The 27282-nt window shown below is 39.1% G+C and overlaps 1 protein-coding gene across 1 annotated transcript in view; it reads right to left on the reverse strand.

Annotated features, from left to right (window-relative positions):
* UBE2W (ubiquitin conjugating enzyme E2 W) overlaps positions 1-27282 on the reverse strand; it is a 110755-nt gene that overhangs the window by 22943 nt on the left and 60530 nt on the right. Inside the window, exon 4 of the mRNA XM_036740102.1 lies at positions 8741-8896. Coding sequence (XP_036595997.1) covers positions 8741-8896 — 156 coding nt within the window. The remainder of the gene's footprint in view (positions 1-8740; positions 8897-27282) is intronic.

Genomic DNA, 27282 nt, shown 5'->3' on the forward strand with positions numbered 1-27282 from the left:
CCACTTCTACCTTTTGAAATCCTCAAAGCCCAGTTCAGATGTCATATTTGTTGTGAAGCCTTCTTTGATCCTTCCACTAAAAGTAACCTTTCTTTAAAATTTCCACAGTATTTACTTTGCACATACCCCCAAGCACTTGTGATTTCTATACTATTTCAGAAAATCACAAGATCATAGATGTAGAGCTGGAAGGGTCCTTTCTCCCATATAATCCAGTCCTCTCATTTTACAGGTGTGCAAACTAAGGATAAAAGAAGTCAGATGACTTGCCCAAGCTTACATGGGTAGCAACAGAGATGATGCTTGAGCTCTGGCTCCAAATTCATTGCTATTTCTACTGTACTATGTTCTCACGTACATATCCATCTCCTTTATTAATATTGTAGGGAATGAACTATGCTATTTATTTTTCCATCACTCACAACATTTAGCATAATACCTTGCACAAAGCAGGCATGTTTATGAATTTGACCCCCCCACCACCAGACTTTATAGCTGTCAAAGTGATAGAAGAGCAAAAATCAAAAGTAACTCTAAACAGTCACCAAAATAATGTTATTCTTCCTTTGAAATTTCACTTGGTTTTCCTGTTCTGTTCCCATTCTCCATACCTATGTTGCTCCCTCTTCAAGATAAATTTTGCCCACAATTTGCTTTTGAATCTCAGCCTATTAAATATTTACTATGGCTCTCTATTGTTCAAAGTTATCAAGCTAATAACTTTGACCCAAAGACCCTCATTCAAATGGTCCCACAATTAATTGTTTTAACTTTATATCCCTCTGCTTACTAGATCATAAAAATGAGAACTGCAAGGAACCTTAGAAATCAACTAGTCTAAACCCTCATTTTAATGATGACTCAATAAATCCATTGTTTTCATCAGGATGTTTTTGTTCCTTGCTCTCTTCTCTACTACTCAAACTCCTATACTTTATGGTAACTATTTATAGTTACCTACCATCTCAGCATGTGCTGATCATTTCCTACTTGCAAGCCTGGTATCTTACTCAGGATATGTTAATTTCAAATGCAAAACTCTTTAAAAGGGAAGCTGGCAAGCGACTGACTTGGGGGCAGGCTTGAAGAGAATTTGAAGGACTTGAGCAGAAAGACAAAGAGACATGGCTGGTAAGGTAAAGGTAAATAATAAGTTATCAAGATGAGGGAAAGGAAATTCAATGTGCTTAAGGAGCTTAAGGAGAATGACATCTAAAGTTAAGGCACCCACACAAGCAGTTGACCAAAGCAGTTCTTTTGGAGGAACTACTAGCAAGAATACAGACTAAAGAACTCACTCTCAGTAAATATGGAGTACAAGCAGTGAGTGTGATGTTTTTATTTTGACATAGCTAAGTGGCTCAAAACGCAGGCTAATTACCTACCCTCTAGGAAGATAAAGTAAAAGAGTACAAGGAACCCTCCACTCTCCAGCTTATTAGAGAGAATGAGGTACTCCCTTAAAAAAAAAAAAAAGAAAAAGGATATGGAAAAGCAGAGAAGAATCTTGAATGCCTCAAGAGAAGATCCACCAGCAAACACCTCGAAATAATCAACAAATAGAAGGCTATTCTTAAAGAAGATTTCTTTAGCAGAAGGAAGTGCTCAAAACGGTTATGATGCCTATCCACTCGTACTGTTAGGTGACAAACTATAAAGCAAGAGTGAAAAAGGAGGGAAGGAGAGGAGGATTGATTTATTAAGCACCTATTATGTGCCAGGCACTGTGCTAATAAGCACTTTATAAGTATCTCATGTGATCCTCACAATAACTCTGCAAGGGAGGTGCTATTATTATTATTATTACCCCCATTTTACTGTTGAGGAAACTGAGGCAGAGATTAAGTGACTTGCCCAAGATCACAGTGTCAATAAGTATCTGAGGCCACATTTGAACTCAAGTCTTCCTAACTCTAGGCCACCTAATCAACTCCAAGTACTGATGGCAAGCAAGTAGGTCTCCTGCTTTACTGGAATATACAGACAATGTATGACTGAAGTTTCTGAAAATGATACCAACAGAAGTAACCTAAAAAACACTGGCAAAGAATACAAAATCTCAGGCAAGAAACTGAACATCATAGGAGGAGTTGGGGGAGGGGGGAAGGTAAGTAATGTTTTCATCACTGCTGCTCCCTGGAACCAAGGAAAGCAGAAGAAAAAAGAAAGATTTGGGAAGGGAGAAGCTGGTTAAAAACAGCCTAAAATGAAGTAATGACAGGCTCCAGGCTAGGGATGAAGTACATCTAACAAAGTACAGAAATAATGTCTTTGTCTGGAATTTTGGAAATAAAATCATAATTCTTTTCATTGGAAACAGAAGGGGGAAGCAAATAATTACCCATGTCTAACAAGAAGGCCAAATAACACAGAAAATAGCTACAAATAGCTTTGTACATATCCAAAAGTTCCAGGAGATAAAATTTAAGAAAGAAGCCATTAATAAAAGCCATGTTTTCAGATGTTTATATGGAAATGTTCAAGTATAGTTTAACAAGCAATAAGATTTATACCTGGAATATGGCTCTGGGAGCACATATTTATTCCAAAGGAAAAAAAGACAAGTAAGAGGAGATGTGGAGTACCTTTAGAAGTACCTTAAGAAATCTAAGAACTGGAGAGGGAAACAGAAGTAGAAAGAGGAAATATTTAGGCACCAAAATACACTACAGACTATTTAATGAAAAAAAAATACAGTTGGGGAGTTCAACAAACAGATCATAAGCCTGGCAAAGAGACATAATAGGGGACTTCAATTATTTAAGTATCTGCCAAAAGCAAAGCAGATAATTTTGTGACTTGCCTTAATTACAATTTCACCCTTCCAAAGGTAGAAAAATTAAAAAGAGGAAATTCTATTCTGGATCTTATTTTTACCAAAAAAGGAGGAAATGAGTGGTAGGGTAATGATTTTAGAAAACTTGGAGTGAAGTGACACTTCATCTTAAGTATTTGTAACAAAGCAGCCATTAACTTATGGTAGAGAGGCCAATTTCAAAGAATTTGGAGAAAGAATATGTAGGATCTCATAAATGAAAACTCAGCCTAAGAAGAATGGGAATCCAGCTCAATAAGGTTGGGAATTTCTCAAGAATACAATTCTGAAGATACAAGAAGTATTCTAATGAGATGATAAAAGGTCTTTAAAAGATGGATGTGGATGCACAGGAAACTTACAATTTATCTTAGGTTTTTCAAATGACACATAAAGAAGATGGAAACAAGGCACGTAACTAAGGATAGATACCAAAGTACAAAATAATATTGTAAAAATGGTGTCAAGAGATTTGGATCTCCAGGCTCTGATCCAAAACAAAAATAACAGGATCCTGGCTAGGGATGGAATATACCCAAAAGGAACTGGTAAAAAAACTATTTGCCTGGATTTTGAAAAAGAAAACCTCTCAACTTGGCAAGTATAAGACAAGGGAGGTAAGGATAGATAGTAATTTGTCAGAAAAAGATCAGATAATTTTAGTGGATAGCAAACTCAAAAAATGCAACAGGACAGACAATGTAATAGGCTACATTAAGAGGGACACAATGTTTGGGTACGAAGATGATATCACTGATCTACTTCACACTGGTCAGTACTGTGACCACAATCTGAAGTACTGTGTTCAGTTCTGGACACCATATTTTAGGAAGGATAGTGATAAAGAGGGCCACCAGGTGGGTAGAGGGCCATATCAGGATCAGCTGAAGGAAATGGGGATGTTTAGCCTTGAAAAGATTTTTTTTGTTGTTGGGGCAAAAGGGTTCGGTGGGAAAGAACATGACAACTTTCCTCAAGTACTGGAAGTGTCAAGTAGAAGAGGAATTAGACTTGTTTTATTTAGTCCCTGAGGGCAGAATGAAGGGCAAAACATGGAAGTTGCAAAAGTAAATTTAGACCTGATGTAAGAGGAAAACTTCCCAACAATTAGTACTATTCAAAATTGGAAGGTCCTGCCTCGAAAGATAATGGCCTCCTTCTCATTAGAGGTTTTCTGATGAAGGCTGGATTACCCCCTGCCAGGTATTCTATATAGGAGATTTCAGTTTAGGTACAGGCTGGACTAGATTGTTCCTGAACTCCTACAATTCAGATCCTGTGATTCCCTTGGGATCCTATGTGTAAAGTATTGTTTTGAGGTACTAAGGTAGATAAGTAAGATGTAAGACCTAATTTCATGGAGCTTGTCCATGAGGATCATATGACACATTACAGAGATAAACCAATTACAAAACATAAGAGTACAACGAAGAAGTGCAAACATATTCTGAACTAGCATCCATTACACTTAATCCTATTGCCGATCATGCGTTGTCAAATCTCAACCTTAGATTACTCCCACAATCTGCAGTCTTCCATCATCACATACTTCTGAATGGTGCTGGAAAAATCATGAAACCAGGCTCCCTGGGGCCACTAAGAATTTATGTTACATAATTTCAACTGGGCCCTCACTGTAGCAAGGCAAGCCTTTTACATCTCCCTAATTAACTCACTGTCCATTCACCAAGATGGCTATTCCAAACCTTTTCATCCCTCTTCATGCCTCTCATAGTACTCTTTCTACCCTCTAGGTTGAGGGTACTTTGCCTCATACTTTAATAAAAACAGTGAAACTCTTCTCATCTCACATAACTCAGATATCTTCCCCCGTTATAGTCAGCTTCACTCCTCTGTCACGTGAAGAGGTGGCCATTCTTGCCAAATACCTCCACATACATTTTTGGTCCCATACCATCCTGTCTTCTTCATCAGAGAATTCCTAATTCTATATTTAATCTTCTATCTCATCCTATGTATTGGCTATTTCTCTACTCCCTACAAATATACCCATGCCTTCCCCCAATCATTCTTTAAAAAAAACCCAACAAACCTTCATTTGATCAGACCATTCTCACTAGCTATATATAAGCTATAAAAATTCTCTCTTTTTATGGTTAAACTCCTTAAGAAAGTCATCTACAAAAGCTATCTCCACTTCCTTTCCTCTTATTCTCTTCTAAAACCTCTGCAATCACATTTCCAAACTTATCATTCAAATGAAACTTTTCTCCAAATTTACCAAAGATCTATTAATTGCCAAATCTAATACCTTCTTCTCAATCCTCATCCTTCTTCTACACCACTTTCTCCTGTATAATCTCTCATATTGTCCATCACCCTAGGATATCCTGGTTCTCTTTCTGTTGTGTCTGAACATTCCTCAGTCTCTTTTGTTGTATAATCCAAGTCACACCCACTAATGATGGGTGTTCACTAAAGTGCTGTCCTGACCCCTCTTCTCTTCTCCCTTTATTCTATCTTGCTTGGTGATATCATCTGCTCCCATGGATTCAATTATCAGATTTATTCAGCCCTAACCCGACCTCCAATCTCACACCATCAGCTACCTATTTACCTCTCAAACTGCACATCCCACTGGCATCTCAACACATCCAAAACAGAACTTATCATCTTTCCCCCAAACCCTCCCCTCTGCCAAACTTTCCTATTACCATTGAGAGTACCACCATACTCCTAGTCACCCCCAAACTAGAAAACTAGGTGTCTTCCTCGACTCACTCATACTCGCCCCATATATCCACTGCGTTGCTTAGTCTTACTGTTTCTACCTTCATAAACTCTCTCATATACATCCCCTCCTCTGCACTTATAAAGCTACCACCCTAGTGCAGGCCCTCTTCACTTCACACCAGGACTATAGCAATAGCCTACTAATTGTTCTCGCTTTCAAATCTCTTCCTGCTCAAACCAATCTACCAAACTGCTCTTTCTAAAGAAAAGATAAGACCACGCCACCCCTCTACTCAATGAACTCCAATAACCTCTGGAAAAAAATATAGAATCTTCTGTTTGGTTTCTGAAGCCCTTCAACACCTGGTTCCATCCTACCTTTCCAGTCTTCTTATACTTTGTCTTCCAAATACTCTGAGATCCAGTGACATCAGCCTTCCTGGTGTTTCTCAAACACACTATTTCCTGACTCCTTTTCTTTTCACTGTCCATCTTTCCATGCCTGGGATGTTCTTGCTCCTCATGTCCACTTTCTGCCTTCTTTCGAGACTTAGCTCAAATACTATCCTCTTCCAAGAGACCTTTCTCAACACTACCTCTTTCCCTATCTCCTTCCCTCCTCTTATCCCCTCTCCCTGTTGGGGCTTCCCATTAACAGTATATATCTTGTATATACTTAGTTGTTTACAGCTGTCTCTCCTATTAGAACGTAAGTTCTTTGACAGCAGGGAACTGTAATTTTGCCTTTCTTTTTATTCCAACTCTTAGCACAGTAACTGGCACATACTAAGTAAACTCTTAAATATTTGTTGATGTTGATGATGAAACAAAGTGCATTTCAGTTGCAGAGAATTGGGGATGAAAGAGAACAGAAAATCAGGAAAAGGCTTTGTGGAAGAAGTAGCCTTTGCACTGGGATTTAAAGTATGAGTGGGAATTCAATACATAAAGAGAGGAATGGAAGACATTTTGGAAAAAAGAAAGCTGAACAAAAGGACAGAGGCAAGAGAGTACAGGATGTGGCCAGAGGATAGAGAGTATTCCCATTTGGTTTGAATGTATGATACGTTCACATGGAAGGGAGAAATTATAAGGAGCATATTGATCTAGAAATGAAAGGGATCTCAGAAGTTATCCAGTCCGACCCTCCCCTAGTCCTACAGCTGAGAAAAGTGAGGTTCAATGAGGTAAAAATCACCTGTCCCAGATTACACAGGTGGCAAATATAAGAAGTGAGATTTGAACCAAAGCCTCTGACTCCTGGGCCAGCGCTCTGATTGTACCATGATGCCCCTGGTGCCACATAGTAGCACATCATATAATCAAAAGACCACTGGACTTTAAATGCCAGGCAAAGGAATGTGAAAATTAATGCAAAGGCACCAGAGGATTATTTAAAATTTTGAGCAAATGAAAGTTCTATGAATAAGGAAGATTAGTCACATCAACATAAAGGATAGAATGAGGAAAAAAAGAGACAGGAAGAGTAGTTGGAGGCTATTGCTAGAGTAATGGCCTCTACCAAGGTGGTGGCAATAAGCAAGATGGGCAAGAGGAGGCAGGACTCTAACCAAAACTGATTACATATAAGAGGTAAGAAAGAAGAAAGAACCCAAGACAATACAAGGTTTTAAATGTAGGACACCAAGCGCATGGTGATACCACTCCCAGAAATAATGACAGGAGGAAGACAGAGAAATATTATATTGATTTTGGACATGCTATGTTATTGATACCTCCCAATAGATTATGTCCTATAAACATAGGCAGTGAGGATCTGGAGCTCTGAAGGACTAGAAATAGAGGTCTGTAGTCATTAATGTACAAGTGAGAGATGAATCCATGGGAGTGAATGAGACTGCTAAGCAAAAAATAAAGAAAAGGAGACCAATGCCAGAATTCTGGGAAGTACCCACCCTTAAAGAATAATGGGGCAGATTAAGAATAGTTATAGAAGAAAGTCTGGCATCCCTAAAGCCAAAAAGGAATGTAAATCCAGAAAAAGGTTGTAGCCAACGGTATTATGCTACAGTGAAATTAAGGATGAAAAGTGGAAGGAAAAAAAAGGTCATTAGTGACCTTTCAAAGAATAATTTCAGTTAAGTAGCCATGGCAGAAGACAGATTATAAGGAGTGTGAGCAAAGTCCTGGAAGAGGCAAAAGAGGATCAAGGATACAGGCAAAGATCTCAGTATGAAGGACCAAAGAGTAGAGGGATCTAAAGATCTTAAGGGAAAAACCCTTAAAGACAAAGGTAGTATGGGACGTCAATTTAGAGAACATGCAAAAACCTATTCTTAATCTTAAAAAAAGATTAAAATTTGTTTTCTCATATAAACAAAAGAGTGTGTGTGTGTGTTGTGTGTAAAACAGCAGTTTCCCCATTCACCTGGGGCACAAGGGAAAAAAATCTATGAATATTCTGTTGTCCCCTCATCTTCAAGCAGAAACAAGTTAGACACACACACACACACACACACACACACACACAAAACTGAGATGGGGGAACTTCTAGGATTCCTAGAGCTGACTCAAAAGGTCTTCAATATGAAATATCTTAATTGGCCAACTTATTCTTCCTTTAGTACTCTTTTTATCACTTTCTCCCAGAGAGTCAAATAGGAGACTCAGAAGAGGGAAGAAATGGAGAAAAGGGGGCTCCAAATAATCTGTGTAGCTACTAGCCAAAGAGGATCTACCTTCTCCATATCCCTCCTCCCCCTCATCCCCACCAAAAAAAAAATGCTGGTTCAGGGTAAAAAGAGTTTTCCTCTCTGTGTAGCCATAAAGAATTGTGGGAAGGAGTTGGGAGAACCAAATTGAATCTAGAGGCTTGGGAGAGTAGGGAGAAGGAAAAGAAAGTGTCTGACTGCCCCACTGGTGGTGAATGAGGGGAGCTATACAGCATGATTTTTTGGAAACTTTCTATACACTTTGCTCTAAGCATGCTTTAAGGGAAATAAAATTCAATATCACGACTCAAGAGCAGCAGTATAAGGCCTATTTAAAACAATACATTCTAATCCATTTAACCTTTGATCCGGAGCAAAAGGTTTGGCAAAGTAAAAATAAAGAATTTTCAATTTATTCCTCTATAGAAAAGCAACATTCCCTATAGTTTATAATCAAAAGCACATTTCCTTCTTTAAAAAACTAATTAGATATTAAAATATTTTATTTACCTAATCTGAAAGCAGAAGTATTATCTTGAATAATACTGAAAAGTCCTACCTTTTCTTTGCAGCTGGAAAGCATGCTAATAATGCTAAGACAAACTGATTGCACTGAGAGCGCTGGGGACCAATCTTCTGTTAGAATGGATAAACAGATATGACCATTGCTATAAACATGAGGATGTACAGGAATATTGTCACCAGTAAACATGACCTAAGAAAGAATAAAATTCCATTAACACTTATGATTCTAAAGGACACCAAAATCCAAATCAAATTCTCCATTTATGCCTAGAAATATTGACTTATAACATAATGCCAAGTAACAGACTTTAAACCTTTCAGTAAGTCAATGCCAAGTTAGGTATAACAACCATACAAAATAGAATATATAAAGAATCTGATCTATTCTTATTACAACATATCGTTTTCCAAATTCTCTTGAGCATTATCATAAGGGACAGGAACTGGACTTGTAGTTTCATTAGCTTAGGGAACTTCCTGATGACAACTCCCTTTACCAATACAGGATGGCATCTCCTCTGTCAACTTACAGTCTGAGAGAGTTGCCTAGAGCACTGAAAGGTTATTTAACTTGTCCAGGGTCACAAAGATATTATGTGGCAGAGGCAGGACTTGAACGTAAGTCTTTTAGCTTCCAGGCTAGCTCTCTATCCACTATGTCATAATACTGCTATTATTTTTATTCGCCTAAAACTAGTTTTTCCTTTGAAGACAACTTCCTAAAATTCTCCTCATTACTCTCTATACTAAGTAGAATTCACTTAAATTCTAAATGAGAGTTCTCCATTTGGGAATAGTACCCTTATTCTCCCTATCTTTATACCCACCTCTTTTTCCCTCCCATACCTAACTCAGAAAGACAAAGTGGTTTTCATTAAATCAGCAAGTATGTATGTGGCTAGAATTTAGAAGAAACAGGCAGAGAAAATAAAAGCAGGAACTACACCAAGCTTTTAAATAGTGTTTTGACTTCTTTATTTGGTGATATTTCTCAAATGTTAACTTTTTCTTTGAGGTCCTTCCTTTTTCTTAGCTTTTCTTCTAATTCCTTAACCTTTCTTCTCCTCTGCCCCCTCACATCTCTTCAACGCTATTTTGAAACATTTCTTTCTTCCTTTTCAATTTGACTAGTTTTGTCATTTTATAATAGGAATTTTTATTAGTTTGCATTATGGAATTAGTAGGAAAAATGACATTTCCCCCTTAATTAAGCAGTAGGGAAAGTAATGGGATAATTGATGATAATCATAAATAGCAAAAGCTTTACAGCAAGAAAAGTCCTTAGAAATCAGCACCCTCATTTAAGATGAAACTCAGGCTCAGAGAAGTTCAATGACCATCCCCAAGAACCAATATTTGAAGCCAAATTAGAAGTCTAATTTCTAAATCCAGGGCTCCTTCCAGTACACCACACTCAACATAGCTAAAATAACACCTCTGAAATGTAAAATAGTAGAAAACAGGTACAATACTTAAAATTAAACAAGGACAAGCAACAAGATGCTGGTACTTAGCGGAAAATGGTCTTAACTGAGCTTCAGTTTCCTCATTTATAAAATGAGGGAGTTAGACCAGATGACCTCTGAGGTCCAAGCTCTAAGTTGATGATACTATGAAATATTATTAGAGAATGAACATTACTATTGTTATTATTTGAAAACAACGTCACATTTATATAGTGCTTAAAGATCCGCAGGCACTTTCATAACATATTATTATGACCATTTTAAATGAGAAATAGGTTCACTGGTTAAGTGACACACCTATGATGGCAGAGTTTACGTCTGAGATAGGATTCAAGCCCAAATCTTCTAAGTCCAAAAACTCTTTCCACTGTGCTCTAAAAAGGACTTTCAAGGCTTTATTTAGGAGACTAATGACACAAATTCTTCATGAAGTCTAATTTCAGTTTTAAACTTAATAGTATTTCTTTTTCTTAGTATACCTATTACCACTTGCACATCAACCACCACAATTAAATTTCTTGGCTTACAAATGGAACTCATTTACTAGAGATTACTTACTGAATAGAAATTGGGAAGTGAGAAGAGGATTAATAGCAGCTCACATTTATGTCTGTAAACCATGAATTAATTTCAAATGAGATAAATGAATTAGAGGTAAGTTTAGGGTCTCACACACAATAACTATCAGAGCTGGAAATCAAACCCAGAAATGATTCCAAATCCGGTACGTTTTCCATTATCCAACACTTTAATAGGACAGTGATCATATTTTACAACACTTAACACTTAATTTGGACATACAGAGAGCTTCTCTCACAGAGCCCCCAAGTACAAGTGATCCACCAGCCTCAGCCTCCAAAGTAGTACAAGCATGCATCACCACACTCAAGAGGTTTAGGAGGAGAGAAAACAGGGAAATGCTGTGCCTAAGAGGGATGATGTGAAGAGTCCTATACTTGGAGTCAAAAGGGATTTAAGACCCACCTCATATATTTAATAAATTAACACAGACAAATCACTTAATCTTTCCGTGTCTTAGTTTCCTCAACAGAAAAATGGGAATAACAGCTGTAGTTCTTACTTCACAGGATTGTGTGAGGATCACATGAGATAATGTATGTAAAATGCTCTGCAAACCTTAAGTGTTATGTATATTGCCAATTACTATTAAAAGATACTTGGAAAATTTTTTTTACCTGGCTACCTCAAACTCATCAGCATTTGATAACAGTGGCAAATACAGAAGATGAAAGAAGAGCACTTGTGGCTTTAAAGAAGCGTTACTGATCAATCCTATCACCAATACATACAGCTTAGGGAAGCTGAAAATTCAAAATATTATGCTACACATACTTCTGGTCAGTTTGCAGACCAGAAGGAAAAGACTGGGTGATAATGGGCAAAAAAAAAAAAATTCAAGCCAGTTGGCATATGAAAATCAAGAAACATGAGAGAAGCAAAGGGGTAAGGAGATGGGAAAGAAGGAAAAAAGTAAACAGATGAAATAAGAGTGGCAAAACAGCAGAGTCAAACCACAAAAGTGGCTGTCAACTGTTAACAGAAAGACAACCACAAAAAAGGGACAAGAGAAACCAACTCTGAAATATAAAGGGGCAAAAAGTCATTTAGGTCTCATTAGGCTTAGAAAGTATCACCATACCTTTTTAAAGCCACCATTCATAGGATATTTCTTTAGTTATGTCCTACCAAGTACTATTTAGATCTCAGCAGATTAAGGGCATCACTTTCTTCAGGCCATGCCAAGGGGGAAGACATGCCAATACATACAGTTCAGCTGTCAGGTGAAATACTTGATAATAGCAAATGAAACCAAAGAATAATGCAATTTATACACCTAATATTGACACAAGCAGAAACAAACTACCAGGCATTATAGAAGCCATAATTTGATATGGATTCCAAAACTTCTAATAAAAAGGCCACACTATTCCCTGCAATTTACGACATAAGATGACTAAATTGCTGAAAGCGCATATGTCTTATCCCAGTATCACAGTTAGAAGGGACCCCAGAGGGCAACGAGTCTAAACTTTATTTAAGTAGAAATCTCCTTTATAATACATCTCACTTACCTCCATACCATTTCTAGGGACACCAAGCATTAGAAAAATGTTGTCTACATCATCCAAATCTGCCTCCCTGAAACTTGCCCATGGTAATCTTTAAGACATCTGAACTATCAACCTCAAAAAGTTCTCATCTCCAGGTTAAGCATCTTTAGTCTTTTCAACTGACCACAACTGCCTTCTTCTGGACACTCTGATTTGCTGAAGTCCTTCCTAAAACATTGCTCCAGACTAGAAAACAATCTGAAGACATAATTTGGTTAAACCTTTTCCTTGTCCTATCCTCTTCACTGAACTAATTCTGGAAATTTCAACTGTACAACTAATCTTCAAACTTAACAACAGCTCTACATTCTGTTCTACAATGATGGAGGGTTCAGTGGGTCTACTTCAGGAGCATGGAAATCTCCCTCAGTGCTCTCTGGAGGGGTGGTCTCAGGTGGTCATTTCTTCAATGCAATTACCTTTCTTCAGCTTCCAAAAAGGTCCCCTACATGGCAGGTAAAGTGCCTCTCTCCATCAACCTATAATGAGCTGGGCTGTTGTCACCATGCTCATGGCCAACTCCTTGTTCCTAAGTATGACCCTTTTAAAAATATTAGTAGATTGCTTTCAGAACTAATGGGGCACTAGAGATCAATCAATCCAAGCCCCTCAGTTTACATGGAAAAATTGTAGCCTAGAATGATTAATCATAGAATCTCAGAGCTTTAAAGGTCCACAATGATCATATTTCTATGCTGTTTTCTGATTATAGGATTTAGAGCCAGAATGGCCCTTTAGATCACCCAGTCCAAGTTTCATCCAAGTTTCATCATTTTGCACATGATGAAATATGTCCAAAGAGGAAGAAATCTGCCAAAGTATCTTTTACTCAACATCACACTAGAGCCTTCAGAGCCTCAGACTAGGAATCAGAAGACCTATGTTCATATCACATGTGATGACAATTATTATCTATGTGGTCTTGAGTCAAAACTATTTTGTTTTCCTCTATATAAGATGTAAGTATCCCCTCTCATTTCCATCACATTCTAACTCTTTTACTTATTAGAGAAGATATTGGACTATTATATGGGAAAGTCAAACCAGTATAGGAATGGGAACCATTCATTATTACTACTCTTACACAGAAGTTACTAATAGAAATAATTATAGATTTGAAGTCAGAGGACCTGGGTGGAATCTTATGCTACTGAAAGCATAAACAAAGCTAGAAGGAGGGTTGTTTTTGTCTTTGTACCCCAGGGCCTATCACAGTACACCTCTGAGAGGTTTAATAGTCACTGAAGTGAATTGTATAACCTTAGGCACATTCCTTCTGCTCTCTGACGTCCTCCTTTAAAAATGAGGGGGCTGGAGTACATAAACACCAAACTGTGTTCTAGTTCTGACACTCTGTGTTCCAAAGGTTCTTTCCAACTTTCAGGAAGACCAGAGGTGAAGTGATTCTTCCAGTGTCATATAGGTGGAAGTATCATAGCTGCGCCTCAAGCATAAGACTCTTCCACTACCGCAGCAAACCCCTCAGAACCTCCCTGAGTTGCTTCCATGTGGCCTTGTCATACCTCTGGAACTCACTTTCTTCATACAATGAAGGACTTAAGAGCTGGGAGAGACAAGTCAACAAACATTTATTAAGTGCTTACCATATGCCAAGTAGAGTGCTAAGTACTGGGATCAGTCCCTGCCTATGAAAGTATGTGAAGTATAGCCTATCCTATCCAAGCCACCTTAATCTCTCTTAATGCAATTTCCTTGTCTATAAAATGGGGATAATACTTGTGTAATATCTATGAGAGTTGCTATAAGGAAAATGAACTGTAAACCTTGGGATGCTACAAAATAGCTACCATAGTACATACTACCACCTCCTACCAGGATTTCAGAAAAAAAAAAAAAACCATACCTCCAAACTATATGAATAATTAAATTATAAAGTTATACATATTCCAGTTTGCTCATAAGCAGGGACATTTTTAACGTCATAGATGGTCCTTATTATACTTCACAAAAAGGAAAGAAATTCATAAAACCAATATCAATATAAAGAGATAATACATGCCCCTTCAAATTATACACTCAACAAACATGCAGGAAGTTATGCTTGGTGCAGGGAAAGTATAAAGTTTATAAAAAACAGACAGGCACTGTCCTCATGAAGGTCATAGCTAAATATGGAGACAAATACAGATAACTATTGCATAAAACATTGACATACACATATTTAAGTGCTGTTCCACAAAGTGCCAAAAGAAGTATGAGAGAGGTCATTTCCAGACAGTGGTGAAGATGGAATTCAGAGGGGATTAGAGTGAGGAAAGTTGAGAAAGTATACAACTTAATCAAAAGCATGGAAAGGAAAGACTACTGCTCAAAGGGCAGGTAATAGTCCCATCTGACTGAATTGAAGAGTAGAGGGATAAAGCTAAAAAGGAAGGCTCCAGATCCCTGAAGACCAGGAAAGAGAGATGAAATTTTAATTCAAAGCCAAGACATAGTGAGTAAATACCTTTTTTCTCCTCTAAGAATGGCATGAGTAGACGTATGTTATTAAAGAAGACAGATCAGAGGTATATACTATAGTAACAGTGTACTTAGATTTCTTAGCACAGATCCTATTCTTGTGGAAAAGATGGAGACATGACATGGATCAAAAGACTCTAAGTTTTTTTTTTATCATGCACCCAATCATTTTAAATTGTGTACATTATAAAGCTCACAAAAAAAAGAAATAAAAAACATGAAAAAAATCACGTAAAATTTGAACTTAGAGTCTATAAGAGATTATTAGAGCTTAATGAAGTAGGGTGGTGATATGGTCAAATCTGAGCTTTAGGAAACATCACTTTGGCAGATGCATGGAGCATGATTTGGAGAAATTGGTGAAAGGTAAGGAAGGGTGACTAGTTAAGAGATTGCAATAGATCAGGTAAGAGGTTTGAGGGCCTCAACTACAGTGGTGCTTGTGTGAACAGAGAGGACATACATATGAAAAATGCTGTAGAGAGAGAAATCACAAGATTTGGCTAACTAATCTGAAAAAACCAAAGTCGTGAATCTGGGCAACTAAAAAGGATGATAATGGCAGCTAGGTGGCTCAGTGCATAGAGCACTGGGCCTAGAGTCAAGAAGATGTGAGTTCAAATCCATCCTCAGATACTTACTGGCTGTGTGACCCTGGGCAAGTCACTTAACCTTTGCCTTAATCCACTAGAGGCAGAAATGGCAAACCACTCCAGTATGTTTGCCAAGAAAACCCCTGGACGGTATTGGCAGGCAGTCGTCTACAGGGGTCATGAAGAGTTAGATACTACTGAACAACAAGGAGGATGGTGGTGGGGCAGATAGGTGGCACAGTGGATAGAGCACTAGTCCTGTAATCAGAAGGATTTGTGTTCAAATCCAGCTTCAGACACTTAAGAGTTATGTGGCCCTGGGCAAGTTACTTAACCCCGAATGCCTTAAGAAAAACAAAAAAGATAATGGTGACTTGGACAGGATGAAAATCACAATTATCCTTGCTTGCTCAGCACCTAGCTAACTTATTTGGTCCCAATGAAAATGAAAAGAAAGTTGGGAGGAGAGGGGGGAGTGAGGAGATGCTTACCAGCAATAAATCAGATACAATGGAGCAAAGAGTTTTAACACCTGCCATAGGACAGATGGGAGCTTCAGAACAGGGGCAAATTTTGCTTGTATAGCTGCTGCCATGTATCTGTGCGTACCTGGCTGGCCAAGTTATAATGGCCCTGATGGCCTAGGCATAGCCCCAGGAGGGTAGCACTGGAAAGGAACAGAATACATTTATGTTGAGAGACAATAGGTATAAGGGGTATGGCTGTATTCGAGAAGCCCATGATTGTCATGATTGGATCTCGTGGGGTGGGTGAGATACAATCTATGATCCACTCTCTAAATGGGTGACCAGACATAAGACTACCAACTTAGGAAAGACTAAACAGAGTTAGAAATGATTGATAAGCCAGACCAAAGAACAGACACAGAAAGAGAGAGTTAGAAAGATTATCAGAGACCATCAAGTCGAAATCTAAGCAATTATCTTTTGCAACATATCCCCCAAGTGATCAACCAGCCCTTGCTTGAAGATGTCCAGTGAGGTCTATAGAGATAGTCCATTCTATTTTGGGATACCTTTGTCAGGAAGGTTTTCCTTTCAAAATCCACAAATTCCTTACAAAAATCTAAACTTTACATTTTGCCAACTTCTAGATGTCCATTGTTCCTACCAATTTCTACCCTCCAGGGTAAATCCTTTTCCTTTTCCGAATTGCAGCCCTTAAAATACCTGAAGATGTCTATCATATCTCCACTTACTCCTCTAATTCTCTCTTCTTCAGGCTAACCATGGCAGTTCCTTCAAACAATCTTCAAAAGACATGAACTTGAAGCCCTTCCTTTCCCAGTGCTTTTCCCTTGAAGATTCTAGTGTAACATCATCTTTTCTAAAATGGGGTGCCATGAACTGAATATAATATCTCAGATGTGTGTAGTTCACCTAGGACAAAGTACTGCCCACCCCCAAAAAAAAACCAAACCAGTATTACCTTATTCCTGGGTATTCCATGTCCCTTAAAGCAGCACTAAGCTTTCTTGGCTTCCACATCACACTGAGACTCACTGAGCTTGTTGTCTATGAAACTCCCATAACACAACCCCCCCTCCCCCGAATAAAATGTCTAGCCAATGGTCTCTTAGTTGCTAAGTCTGATGGCTGTCCCTCAAAACTCATCTTTTTTGTACTCTCTACAGCATCTGAGAGTTATAAGGGATGGCTCTCTGGGGAGAAAAGATAGAGAGGGAAAATCTAGGCAATCTAAAAAAAAAAAAAAGATCTATGAAATAATATTTCCCACAGCTTTACCAAGAACTGAAGGCCCTCCATTCTCTCAGCTTTGGAGGGCATAGCTAAGCCAATGTTTGCCCTTCTTCACAACTATAGTACTACTCCAGTTCTATGTGATTCTTCATAGATTACTGCTGGTATATCAAATATATTGCTAATTCTCAGGACCTTAAGTTGTTGTTTATCTGGGTCAGGTGACTTGGATCCAAGGACAGACAGGTACGTTTTCATATAATCTCTTTACTTATCTTGGATATCAACTCAGTATTAGCTTTGGTGGTTCTACTCTTTCCAGGCTAGAGATCATTCTTCATAGAGAATAAAGAGTTGAGGAACTTCATCTTCTATCACTTATCATCCCCATCCATGCCAAGTAATTTTAACTCCATACTTTATTAAAAACAAAAACAAAAAAAAAGTACCCTCATCAAATAATTTTGTTATCCTTAGTCTTGCCATTCCTAGATCCTTTTGAGCACTAGCACTCCCCAGATTCAAGCCATGCCATGCTTTTTTGTTCATCCTCTGTCTTTTCTTCCATCCTCATCCTGTCTATAACTTTATATGTCTCCTTAAAATTTAAGTTGTCTGGCAAGTACCCTGTATTTACATTGGTCTTTTTAGACAACCACTCCTCTTCCTCACCCACTGGAATCGTTCCCTGTCTTTACAATTTCATTCTTGAGTGTTTCCCACTCCTCTTGGGACAAACAAAAGATCAGACATTACCAGCTTTACTAGCTTTTCCTTTCTTAGCTATTACAAATTCGAAGATAAATGATCATTTTCCTTCAAGAGTCCATCAATAACCACCTTGCTACTAGTTCATTCTCCTTTAAGAGGATCAAATTCTCCAGAATATAATCTTCCCTTGTTGATCCCTCCACTTTTGGAAAGATCAAATTATCAAGAAAGACAAGAAATCATTCATTTTCTGAATTACTTTTGATGAAGCTCCAGCAGATATTTGGATAACTGAAGCCCCCTCCATCATCTACATTAAAATGCCTTTGTGCTAGACTTGAGATCTATTTCCTAAACTCTTTGACAATTTCTGCCATCCTTCCAGTTCAGATGTGGCATAGTCTAATCCTCCCACCATAAATCTTAACCCAAACTATTTGTACTATGTTTCTTTCCTCTACCTCAGTTTCCTGAACTCGTCACCTATTATCAATACACAATACTAGTCTGCCCTATCCTTTCCCTCTTTATTTCCTCCCTCCCAATACCTCAAACACCCCTTTTATTTTTCCTCCTCCAATAGGCTAAGATGTATCTTTCCATAATTAATTTCCAGTTGTGTCTCATCCAAGTGTCAGTGAAACCAATGAGGTCTAATTTACTTTTTTGACTTAGAATTTCTAGTTTACCTGGTTTGTCACTAATATTTTCTATAAATTTATGTATAGGGCATATGAAGCCAGGCATTATCACCGGAACCTTTCTTGGATTTTGAATACTGTGAAATGAATATCTCCATTGGTATTCTTTTTACAATACACAGATGCTCTCTAGATTGTCTACCTTAGGGAATGTCCAGATTTTTTTACTCCTATTACCTTTAATTTTAAATTTAAAGACCTCGATTATATATGAAAGATTGTTAGAAAACATGTTCTTACTAACCCCTACTGGGTACCCTCCGTTCTTGACCAGGATCTTTTCATTTCTATGTTTTTAGCTATAGTACAGAAATCCAAATCCCGTTCTCAAATATCTTAACTACCTGTTCATTTCTCAATTCAAATGTTCTATGCTGTGTTTCCCACCTTAGATTAACAGTAGTGGTGAAAATACTTTCTGTTTTTGAGCTTCAATTCTGGAGTAAGGCTTTTTCAATCTTTAGTAAAGTTTCTTCTTGAAGTGTCATGCATTCCCATGTGAGATTACCAAACATAAACAGTAAGCATCCAGTTTGAAAAATTTTTGAAGGTTCCCATGTAACATGTTAAATATATGCCCAGAAAGGGGTGGTAAGAAGATCTCTATTATCGTCAAGTAAACTGTAAAAAGTTGCCTGAGACTGCCAGCAAGGAGTCACGCACCTCTACTAATCTCTAACTGACCATCATTTTTCACCTCAATACCACATGTGCATCCATATCATCATCATTCCTCACCCAATGATTATTTCTTTCTCGGAATGTCCAACTCCCTCCAATTCGGGAAGACCCTTATATCTGTTTCCTAGCTCATGTGCAGTGGGTCTTCTATTTGTCCCCCTCAAGGTCAAGATTCTTGCCTTCAGATTCTTTTTCTTCTTTTGTCTTCACTCTGAATCCTTTCTTCAGAGCTTCAACATATTAATAATTTGATGATGAGTTAGATAGAAGGCTTTCATAGAGTGACCCAGGGTTCTGTGCTAGGACTGGTACTAGTTAACTTTTTAAACAATGACTTGGATAAAGACATAGATATCATGTTTATCAAGTTTATAGATCCCAACACTAAGAGGGCAAACAACTAAATGACAGTCAATTTTAAAAGATCTTGTCTAGTTAGAACACTGAGCTGAATCTATGATGATGAAATTTAACAGGAATAATTGTATAGTCTTATGCTATGATTCAAAACATTAACTTCACAAGGGTAAGATGGGAAACATAACTAGACAATGATTCATCTGAAAAAATACCTTTTAAAAGTTCTGTTCATGGGGGGACGGAGCCAAGATGGTGGCTGGAAAGCAGGGACTAGCGTGAGCTCCCCGCCAAATCCCTCCAAAAACCTATAAAAAATGGCTCCGAACCAATTCTAGAACTGCAGAACCCACAAAATAGCAGAGGGAAGCAGGGCTCCAGCCCAGGACAGCCTGGATGGTCTCTGGGTAAGGTCTATCCCGCACGGAGCTGGGAGCAGAGCAGAGCCCAGCGTGGGCGGCGCGGACCAACCAGACCAGGAGCCGGGCAGAGCGGGCCCTATCACCCTGAATCAGAGAGCTGCAGCAGTTACCAGACTTCTCAACCCACAAACACCAAAGACAACAGAGAAGCTTAGTAGGAAAAGCTGCTGGGGACAGGGGGATAGAGTTTTCAGTTCAGCCACCGCCCCAGGGGGCAGCAGAGGTAGGGCAGCTACAGAACTGCAGCTGCAGTTGCTTCCAGCCCCAGGCCCACCTGGTGGGAGGAATTAAGTGGCGGATCAGAGCAGGAGCGCAGAGCCTGATGAAGATCTAAGTCCACTCTGGGTTGGGGGTTCTTGGGGAAGAAGGAGTGCTGGTGTGGTAGAGCTGGCTGTAATAGCTCTCAAATCAACAGCGCATCCCCCCAAGCTTGGAACATAGTGCTCTTTACTCTACAAGCAGTCATACCCCACTGAAAAACTCAAGGTCAAGTAAGTTGGCTGGGAACATGGCCAGGCAGCGAAAACGCACCCAGATTCAGTCTCAGACTTTGGAATCTTTCTTTGGTGACAAAGAAGACCAAAACATACAGCCAGAAGAAGTCATCAAAGTCAAAGAGCCTACACCAAAAGCCTCCAAGAAAAACATGAACTTGTCCCAGGCCATGGAAGAGCTCAAAAAGGAGTTGGAAAAGCAAGTTAGAGAAGTAGAGGAAAAATTGGGAAGAGAAATGAGAAGGATGCAAGAAAACCATGAAAAACAAGCCAATGACTTGCTAAAGGAGACCCAAAAAAATACTGAAAAATACACTGAAGAAAACAACACCTTAAAAAATAGACTAACTCAAATGGCAAAAGAGCTCCAAAAAGCCAATGAGGAGAAGAATGCCTTGAAAGCCAGAATTAGCCAAATGGAAAAGGAGGTCCAACGGACCTCTGAAGAAAATACTACCTTAAAAATGAGATTGGAGCAAGTGGAAGCTAGTGACTTGATGAGCAGTTCTGTAGGAAGGGAAGAGGGGAGAGGTGAGGGGGAATGAGAGAATCTTGCTCTCATCAGATTTGACCTGAGGAGGGAATAACATACACACTCAATTGGGTATCTTACCCCACAGGAAAGAAGAAGGAAGAAGATAAAAAGGGTGGATGATAGAAGGGAGGGCAGATGGGGGAGGAGGTAATTAAAAACAAACACTTTCGAAAAGGGACAGGGTCAAGGGAGAAACTTGAATAAAGGGGGATAGGTTAGGAAGGAGCAAAATAATGGAAGACAAGAATACTAAAAGAAGCACTTGCCAGGACTATGGATGTGAAAGTCTTGCTGAATACTGTCTTGATCCACTTCTGGAACATTATGTTCAATTCTAGACATGCTTAGGGAGGATTTTGTAAGCTTGAACATATCAACAGAAGTGAAAGTTAAAAAGCCTCAAGTTCCTGTCTTATAAAGGCTGGTGGAAGGATAGAAAGAGACCTAGAAGGGATATGAAGCACCATCACATGGGGAAATAATTAGACTCATTCTGCTTAACCCCAAAGGGAAAAACTAGTGGCAAAAAAAATAGAAACTAACAAATGTGAAAATTCAGGTTTAAAGGAAATACTTCATAACAATGAGATATAACAAAAAGCAGACTGGATTGCCTCAAGAGGCACAGGATTTCCTTCCTTACAGAAGGTTTTCTAACAAAGATCGTATGAGCACTTGCTCTAGAGTAGATTCTTGTTCAAGAATGAACTGGACTAGATATGGCCTTTGAAGTTCCTTTTGATTCTGAGATTATATAATTTTATATAATTTATATAATTTTATGACTCTGTGGAAATTTAATCTGGCAGCCATACATATACGGCATGAATTTGAGGGGACAGTAGAAAGTGAATAAGACCTGTAAGGAAATCTATAAGTTGAGGCAGAAGTTAACAAGGGCTTGTCCTAGGATATTGGCAAATGGGAATGGAGGGAGGGGATTAAGATGTGACAGACAGAGAGGCAGGTTATTGACTAAATAGAGAGATGAATAAGAAAAAAAAATCAGAGAAAATCCCAAGGTTACAAATACAGAATTCTAGATAAATGGAAGTACCACAAATAGAATATTCAAAGTTGAAAGAGATGAGGAAAGATAAGGAATTCTGTCACTGACATTGTCACCATTACATGTACGTTAAGAACTTAAAAGGTTTTTTTTGTTATTGTTGTTGAATTGTTTCAGTCAAGTCTGACTCCCCATGACCCCATTGGGGTTTTATTTACTGTAGTAGTTTGCCGTTTCTTTCTCCAGCTCATTTCACGTGAGGAAACAAGACAAAAAGGGTTAAAAGTGACTTGCCCAGGGTCACACAGGTAGTAAGTATGTGAGGCTGGATTTTAACTTAGGTCCTGACAGAGCCCAGTGCCACTGTGCCACCTAGCTGCCCATAACCTGCATCTAAATGCCTAATCATTGGACTTTCTTATGAATACCCTTGATGTTTCAAGGCTAAAATTCCTGTGCTCTGCTCATGTGCACCCCTGAGAGCTCATCAATAATTTACTGAAATATGGTACAGTGACTAGAGAGTCACTTCCTGACAAAGTCAGGAAGACCTGAGTTTGAATCCCATCTCGGACATTTATTAGCTCTGACCCTAGGTGAGTCACTTAACATCTCCAAGCCTTTGTTTCCTCAACTATAAAATGAGGGGGTTAGACTTGACAGCCTCTAAGGTCCGTTCTAGCTCGTAATCTATGATTCTATGACCTATAAAGGTGCTAAAGTGATTGAGGCAGCAAAGACTTTGGGGTCACTCATGATATGTGGATTTTTGAAGTTGTTGACTACATGATTATCATGTTGCAAAATCAGAAGAGAAAATCAGGCAGAGGGACAGAGAAGAGAAAGCACATGACTGAGATCTGGATCTTAACACATGGAAGTCTTACAGCAGAAGGGTGGAAAAAGACAAGATAGCCAATCTTAGGTACTCAAGCATTTCTGACAAGTCACAACCTTGATCAAGCTACTGAAAGGGAAAATCTGAAAGAGGGCTAATGATGACACAGAAACTGAGGGTTCATATCATAATTATGCCAGAGGTCTGTCTTCCTTGCAAATACATTTTAAGGAAAGGCATTTTACATCCCGTCTGGTAAGCACATTAAGAGAAACTACGATGAGAAAATACATTCTTACATTTGGTCAAAAATTAAATGAAAAGGTGGGAATCTGATAGAACACAACCGAGTCAAGTACTATTTTCTCTTTGGTGGATTTGTCATGACCAAAAGACATTAGTACATTTTTATCAATGACGTGAAGATAGATATGGAAGTTTATCAAATTTGCAAATGACAAAACTGGAGTGACAGCTATTATCAGATGACAGAGAAGAAGAAATTATACCTGCCTCTTCAATATTTCTATGAATGTGAGAACTCCCTTCAATGATACTGATCACAATCCATTCATGACCTCTCATTCTAGCAAACATATATCCTCCTGTACACCATCCTCAGGGACTTCAACCAATGTATTGAGGGGTACTTCCTTTAATTTTCTTGACATTGCATGGATACCCAATGGAGTACACAGGCTGTTCATTAGTTATTCTTTGCTACTGCCAAATAATTGTCCACCGTATTGTCTGGAAAGATATCTTTACACTCCTCCTCTGGTGCAATTTTTGAATGATCTCAACCTCACAACCACCATGCACTGTTCCACTGGCTTTTGGGGAATCCTCTACTTTAATTCTTCTGAGACTGATATCCCATGATTTATAGCCACAAAGCATCAGTGGAAAAATATTAATATTAACAAGATGCACTTTTGTTGGTGAGAAGGCTGGGATTATTAAAAGCAACCCCTGCCCAGTTTTCCAAAGGCAATTCAGCTTGCCATCTTCCTGCTCAATTTTAGGCCCAATTTATTACCATGTGGGGAGAGAAAGGTAGAGAGAAGGAGTGAGAGGGAAAGGGAAGGGGATGGATAGGAAGACAGGGAGGGAGAAAAGGAAAGAGGGGAGAGAGGAAGAAGTGGGGAGAAGAAGGAGGGGGGAGAAGAAGAAAGGGAGAGAGGGAAAGATGAGGGAGAGGAAGAAGGGGGAAGGGAAAGAAACAAGAAGGGGTGGAAGAAGGGGGAAAGGAGGGAGAGAAAGGAGCAGGGGAAGGAGGAGAAAGTAGAGGAGGGAAAGAGGAAGAAGTGGGTGGATAGAGAGACTCTATGGCTTCCGGGTGATGTGCTAATATGCATCTCCATACTTAACTGGGCTTGTCCTCAGAAAACAGACTTTGTCTGTTGCCAAGGCCACACCTCGAAGTTCTTACAAGCCACTGGTACAGCATTTGGGAATCCTGAGTTACCTCCATACCATGAGGAGGCACTGGAGCAGGACTGTGGAAAACAATAATACTGCAATGGAAAGGCTCATGTAGGTGTGAGCCAGCCATAACATGTAACTAACAAGAACTTACAAAGAACAGAAGCAAAAGATGTTGCTATGGAAATGATGATAGGAAGAAAAGATGAATGAGAGCCTAAATGGTCCACTGGCATACCTTCATGATGTCAAGAGAAAGTGAGGAAGGCCTCCAGCATGTCTGGTAGTGTGCCTCTCCTCTCCCCTCCCACCCGCACCCCCTGCCACTCTGGTGAACTTACGGAAGGAAAAAGACAAGAAGGACAGGGATGGATAAAAGCTGTGATTTGCATTTCAGGAGGAAACTTCTGGGTTGTTAAGATTTAAAAAAAAAAAATCAAAGATCCATTTGGACAATAGCAATTTTCAACCACTTTTAAATTCTCACTTAGGAGGCCCTGCAATGTTCCAGGGCTTAATGCAATTAGAACAATGTCAAAAATAAAGAGGAGTACCAGGAATTTCTCACCCTTCATAGGAAATCTCTCTTGATTCAGGCTTGTTCTGGACATCTTACAACACTTTTGGCAAGCACAGACTTTTCCTTATTATACCTCACTTGATATTAATAGAAGTACCCTGGTATAGTACAGAGCTGGTCTTGGAGTCAAGAAAACAAATACTAAGTATAAAAGTACTAATTATGAAAAGGCTGTATCAGACACAAATAGCAACATAAAAATGAATTTAGTCACAGTGAGTAGAGCACTGGCCCTGGAGTCAGGAGGACCTGAGTTCAAATCTGGCTTCAGACACTTGACACACTTACTAGCTGTATGACTTAACCCCAATTGCCCTGCCTTCCCCCCTCCATAAAAAAAAAAACAAACCAGATTTAGCGCTATTAATTCCACCTCAGATAAATACTGGCTGTATGACCACCAAGAAACCACTTAACCACTAAATGTCCTAGGCAATTATCTCAAAATCTATAAAGTACAGAGAAAGTGCTAACTTGCCCTAGCAGAGGATGTTTCCTAATACGGGAGTTCCCTATACCAATGAAATTAAAATGTTAGTCTCTGTCTCTATCTCTTGATATTAATAATCAGAGGATCAAACAAACATGTTTTTTAACTTTCAAGGAACCTTATATGATCTGACATATGCATGATAGTATCCATGTTTATTCTTGCTTGATATTGATTTTGAGCTCTGTCCTAAAAACCAAGTTGTATGCAGTTAATTTGAAAGTGACTTACCTTGGTAGCTGTTTTCTGTTAAAATAAAATCAGCTGCATTATTTGTCATGGTATATGCCTGTCACACAACCAGTGCCTTCTAATTTTGTATAAGTATTTGATCTGTAAAGGTATTCTGTGTACTCTACAGGCCTTTTATGACCTCTCTTGCTTCTTACTCCTGAAATGTATTTGCCACATTTTGGGGGGCCACACTATCATCTCCTATGTCCACTTTTGAACTGACATCACTAAATATCAAAATATACGCTTATATAATTTGGAATGTTTTATCTATTTTAAAGAATTTCTCTACTTCCTTATCCAGACCAACAGTAGTTACATAAGTTAAAATTATTTTCATGGTATTATTATTTTGCAAACTCTTATCATGATCACTGGAATATGAGATGACCCCATATCTCATGTAATGGTATTTCATGCTACCCTTGTACACATGAAAAAATCAACTCCTAAAACTCCTTTATTTGCATCTCCATGGACAGCATAGGTGCAAAATAACTTTTGTCTCCTCATTTCATTTCACAGGCATCTCAAGATTAAAATAATTTGTAGTTACCAGTACAAGTATATTCACATAAGAAGGATTTAACATTTAAATGAAGCTAACTACAACTCAACACAATGTGATAGAATCCCATGTTCAGATTCCAAAAATCAGCTGTAAGAGTACAAGATTGGACTTCTGGGGGTGGAACCAAGATGGCAGCTGGAAAGCAGGGACTAGCCTGAGCTTCCCGCGGAGTCCCTCCAAAAACCTATAAAAAATGGCTCTGAACCAATTCTAGAACTGCAGAACCCACAAAACAACAGAGGGAAGCAGGGCCCCAGCCCAGGACAGCCTGGATGGTCTCTGGTTGAGGTCTATCCCACATGGAGCTGGGAGCGGAGCAGAGCAGAGCCCAGCGTGAGTGGCTCGGACCAACCAGAGCAGAAGCCGGGTGGAGCGGGCCCTAGCGCCCTGAATCAGTGAGCTGCGGCAGTTACCAGACTTCTCAACCCACAAACACCAAAGACAACAGAGAAGCTTAGTGGAAAAAGCTGCGGGAGTGGAAGGAGTTCGAGGTTCGGCCACCGCCTACCGGGGCAGCTACAGCTGCTGTTGCTTCTGGCCCCAGGCCCACCTGGTGGGAGGAATTAAGTGGCATCAGAGCAGGAGTGCACGGCCTGCTAAAGATCTAAGCCCAGTCCGAGTGGGGGTTCTTGGGGAAGGAGGAGTGCTGGAGTGGCAGAGCTGGCACAACACCCCGCCCAAACGTGGAACATAGAACTCTTTAGTCTACAAGCAGTCATACCCCGATGAAAAACTCAAGGGCCAAGTAAGTTGGTTGGGAATATGGCCAGCCAGTGAAAACACACCCAGATTCAGTCTCAGACTTTGGATTCTTTCTTTGGTGACAAAGAAGACCAAAACATACAGCCAGAAGAAGTCAACAAAGTGGAAGAGCCTACAACAAAAGCCTCCAAGAAAAACATGAATTGGCTCCAGGCCATGGAAGAGCTCAAAAAGGATTTGGAAAAGCAAGTTAGAGAAGTAGAGGAAAAATTGGGAAGAGAAATGAGAAGCATGCGAGAAAACCATGAAAAACAAGTCAATGACTTGCTAAAGGAGACCCAAAAAAATACTGAAAAATACACTGAAGAAAACAACACCTTAAAAAATAGACTAACTCAAATGGCAAAAGAGCTCCAAAAAGGCAACGAGGAGA

Source organism: Trichosurus vulpecula, chromosome 1 (genome assembly GCF_011100635.1).
Source record: "Trichosurus vulpecula isolate mTriVul1 chromosome 1, mTriVul1.pri, whole genome shotgun sequence".
Classification (NCBI taxonomy): domain Eukaryota; kingdom Metazoa; phylum Chordata; class Mammalia; order Diprotodontia; family Phalangeridae; genus Trichosurus; species Trichosurus vulpecula.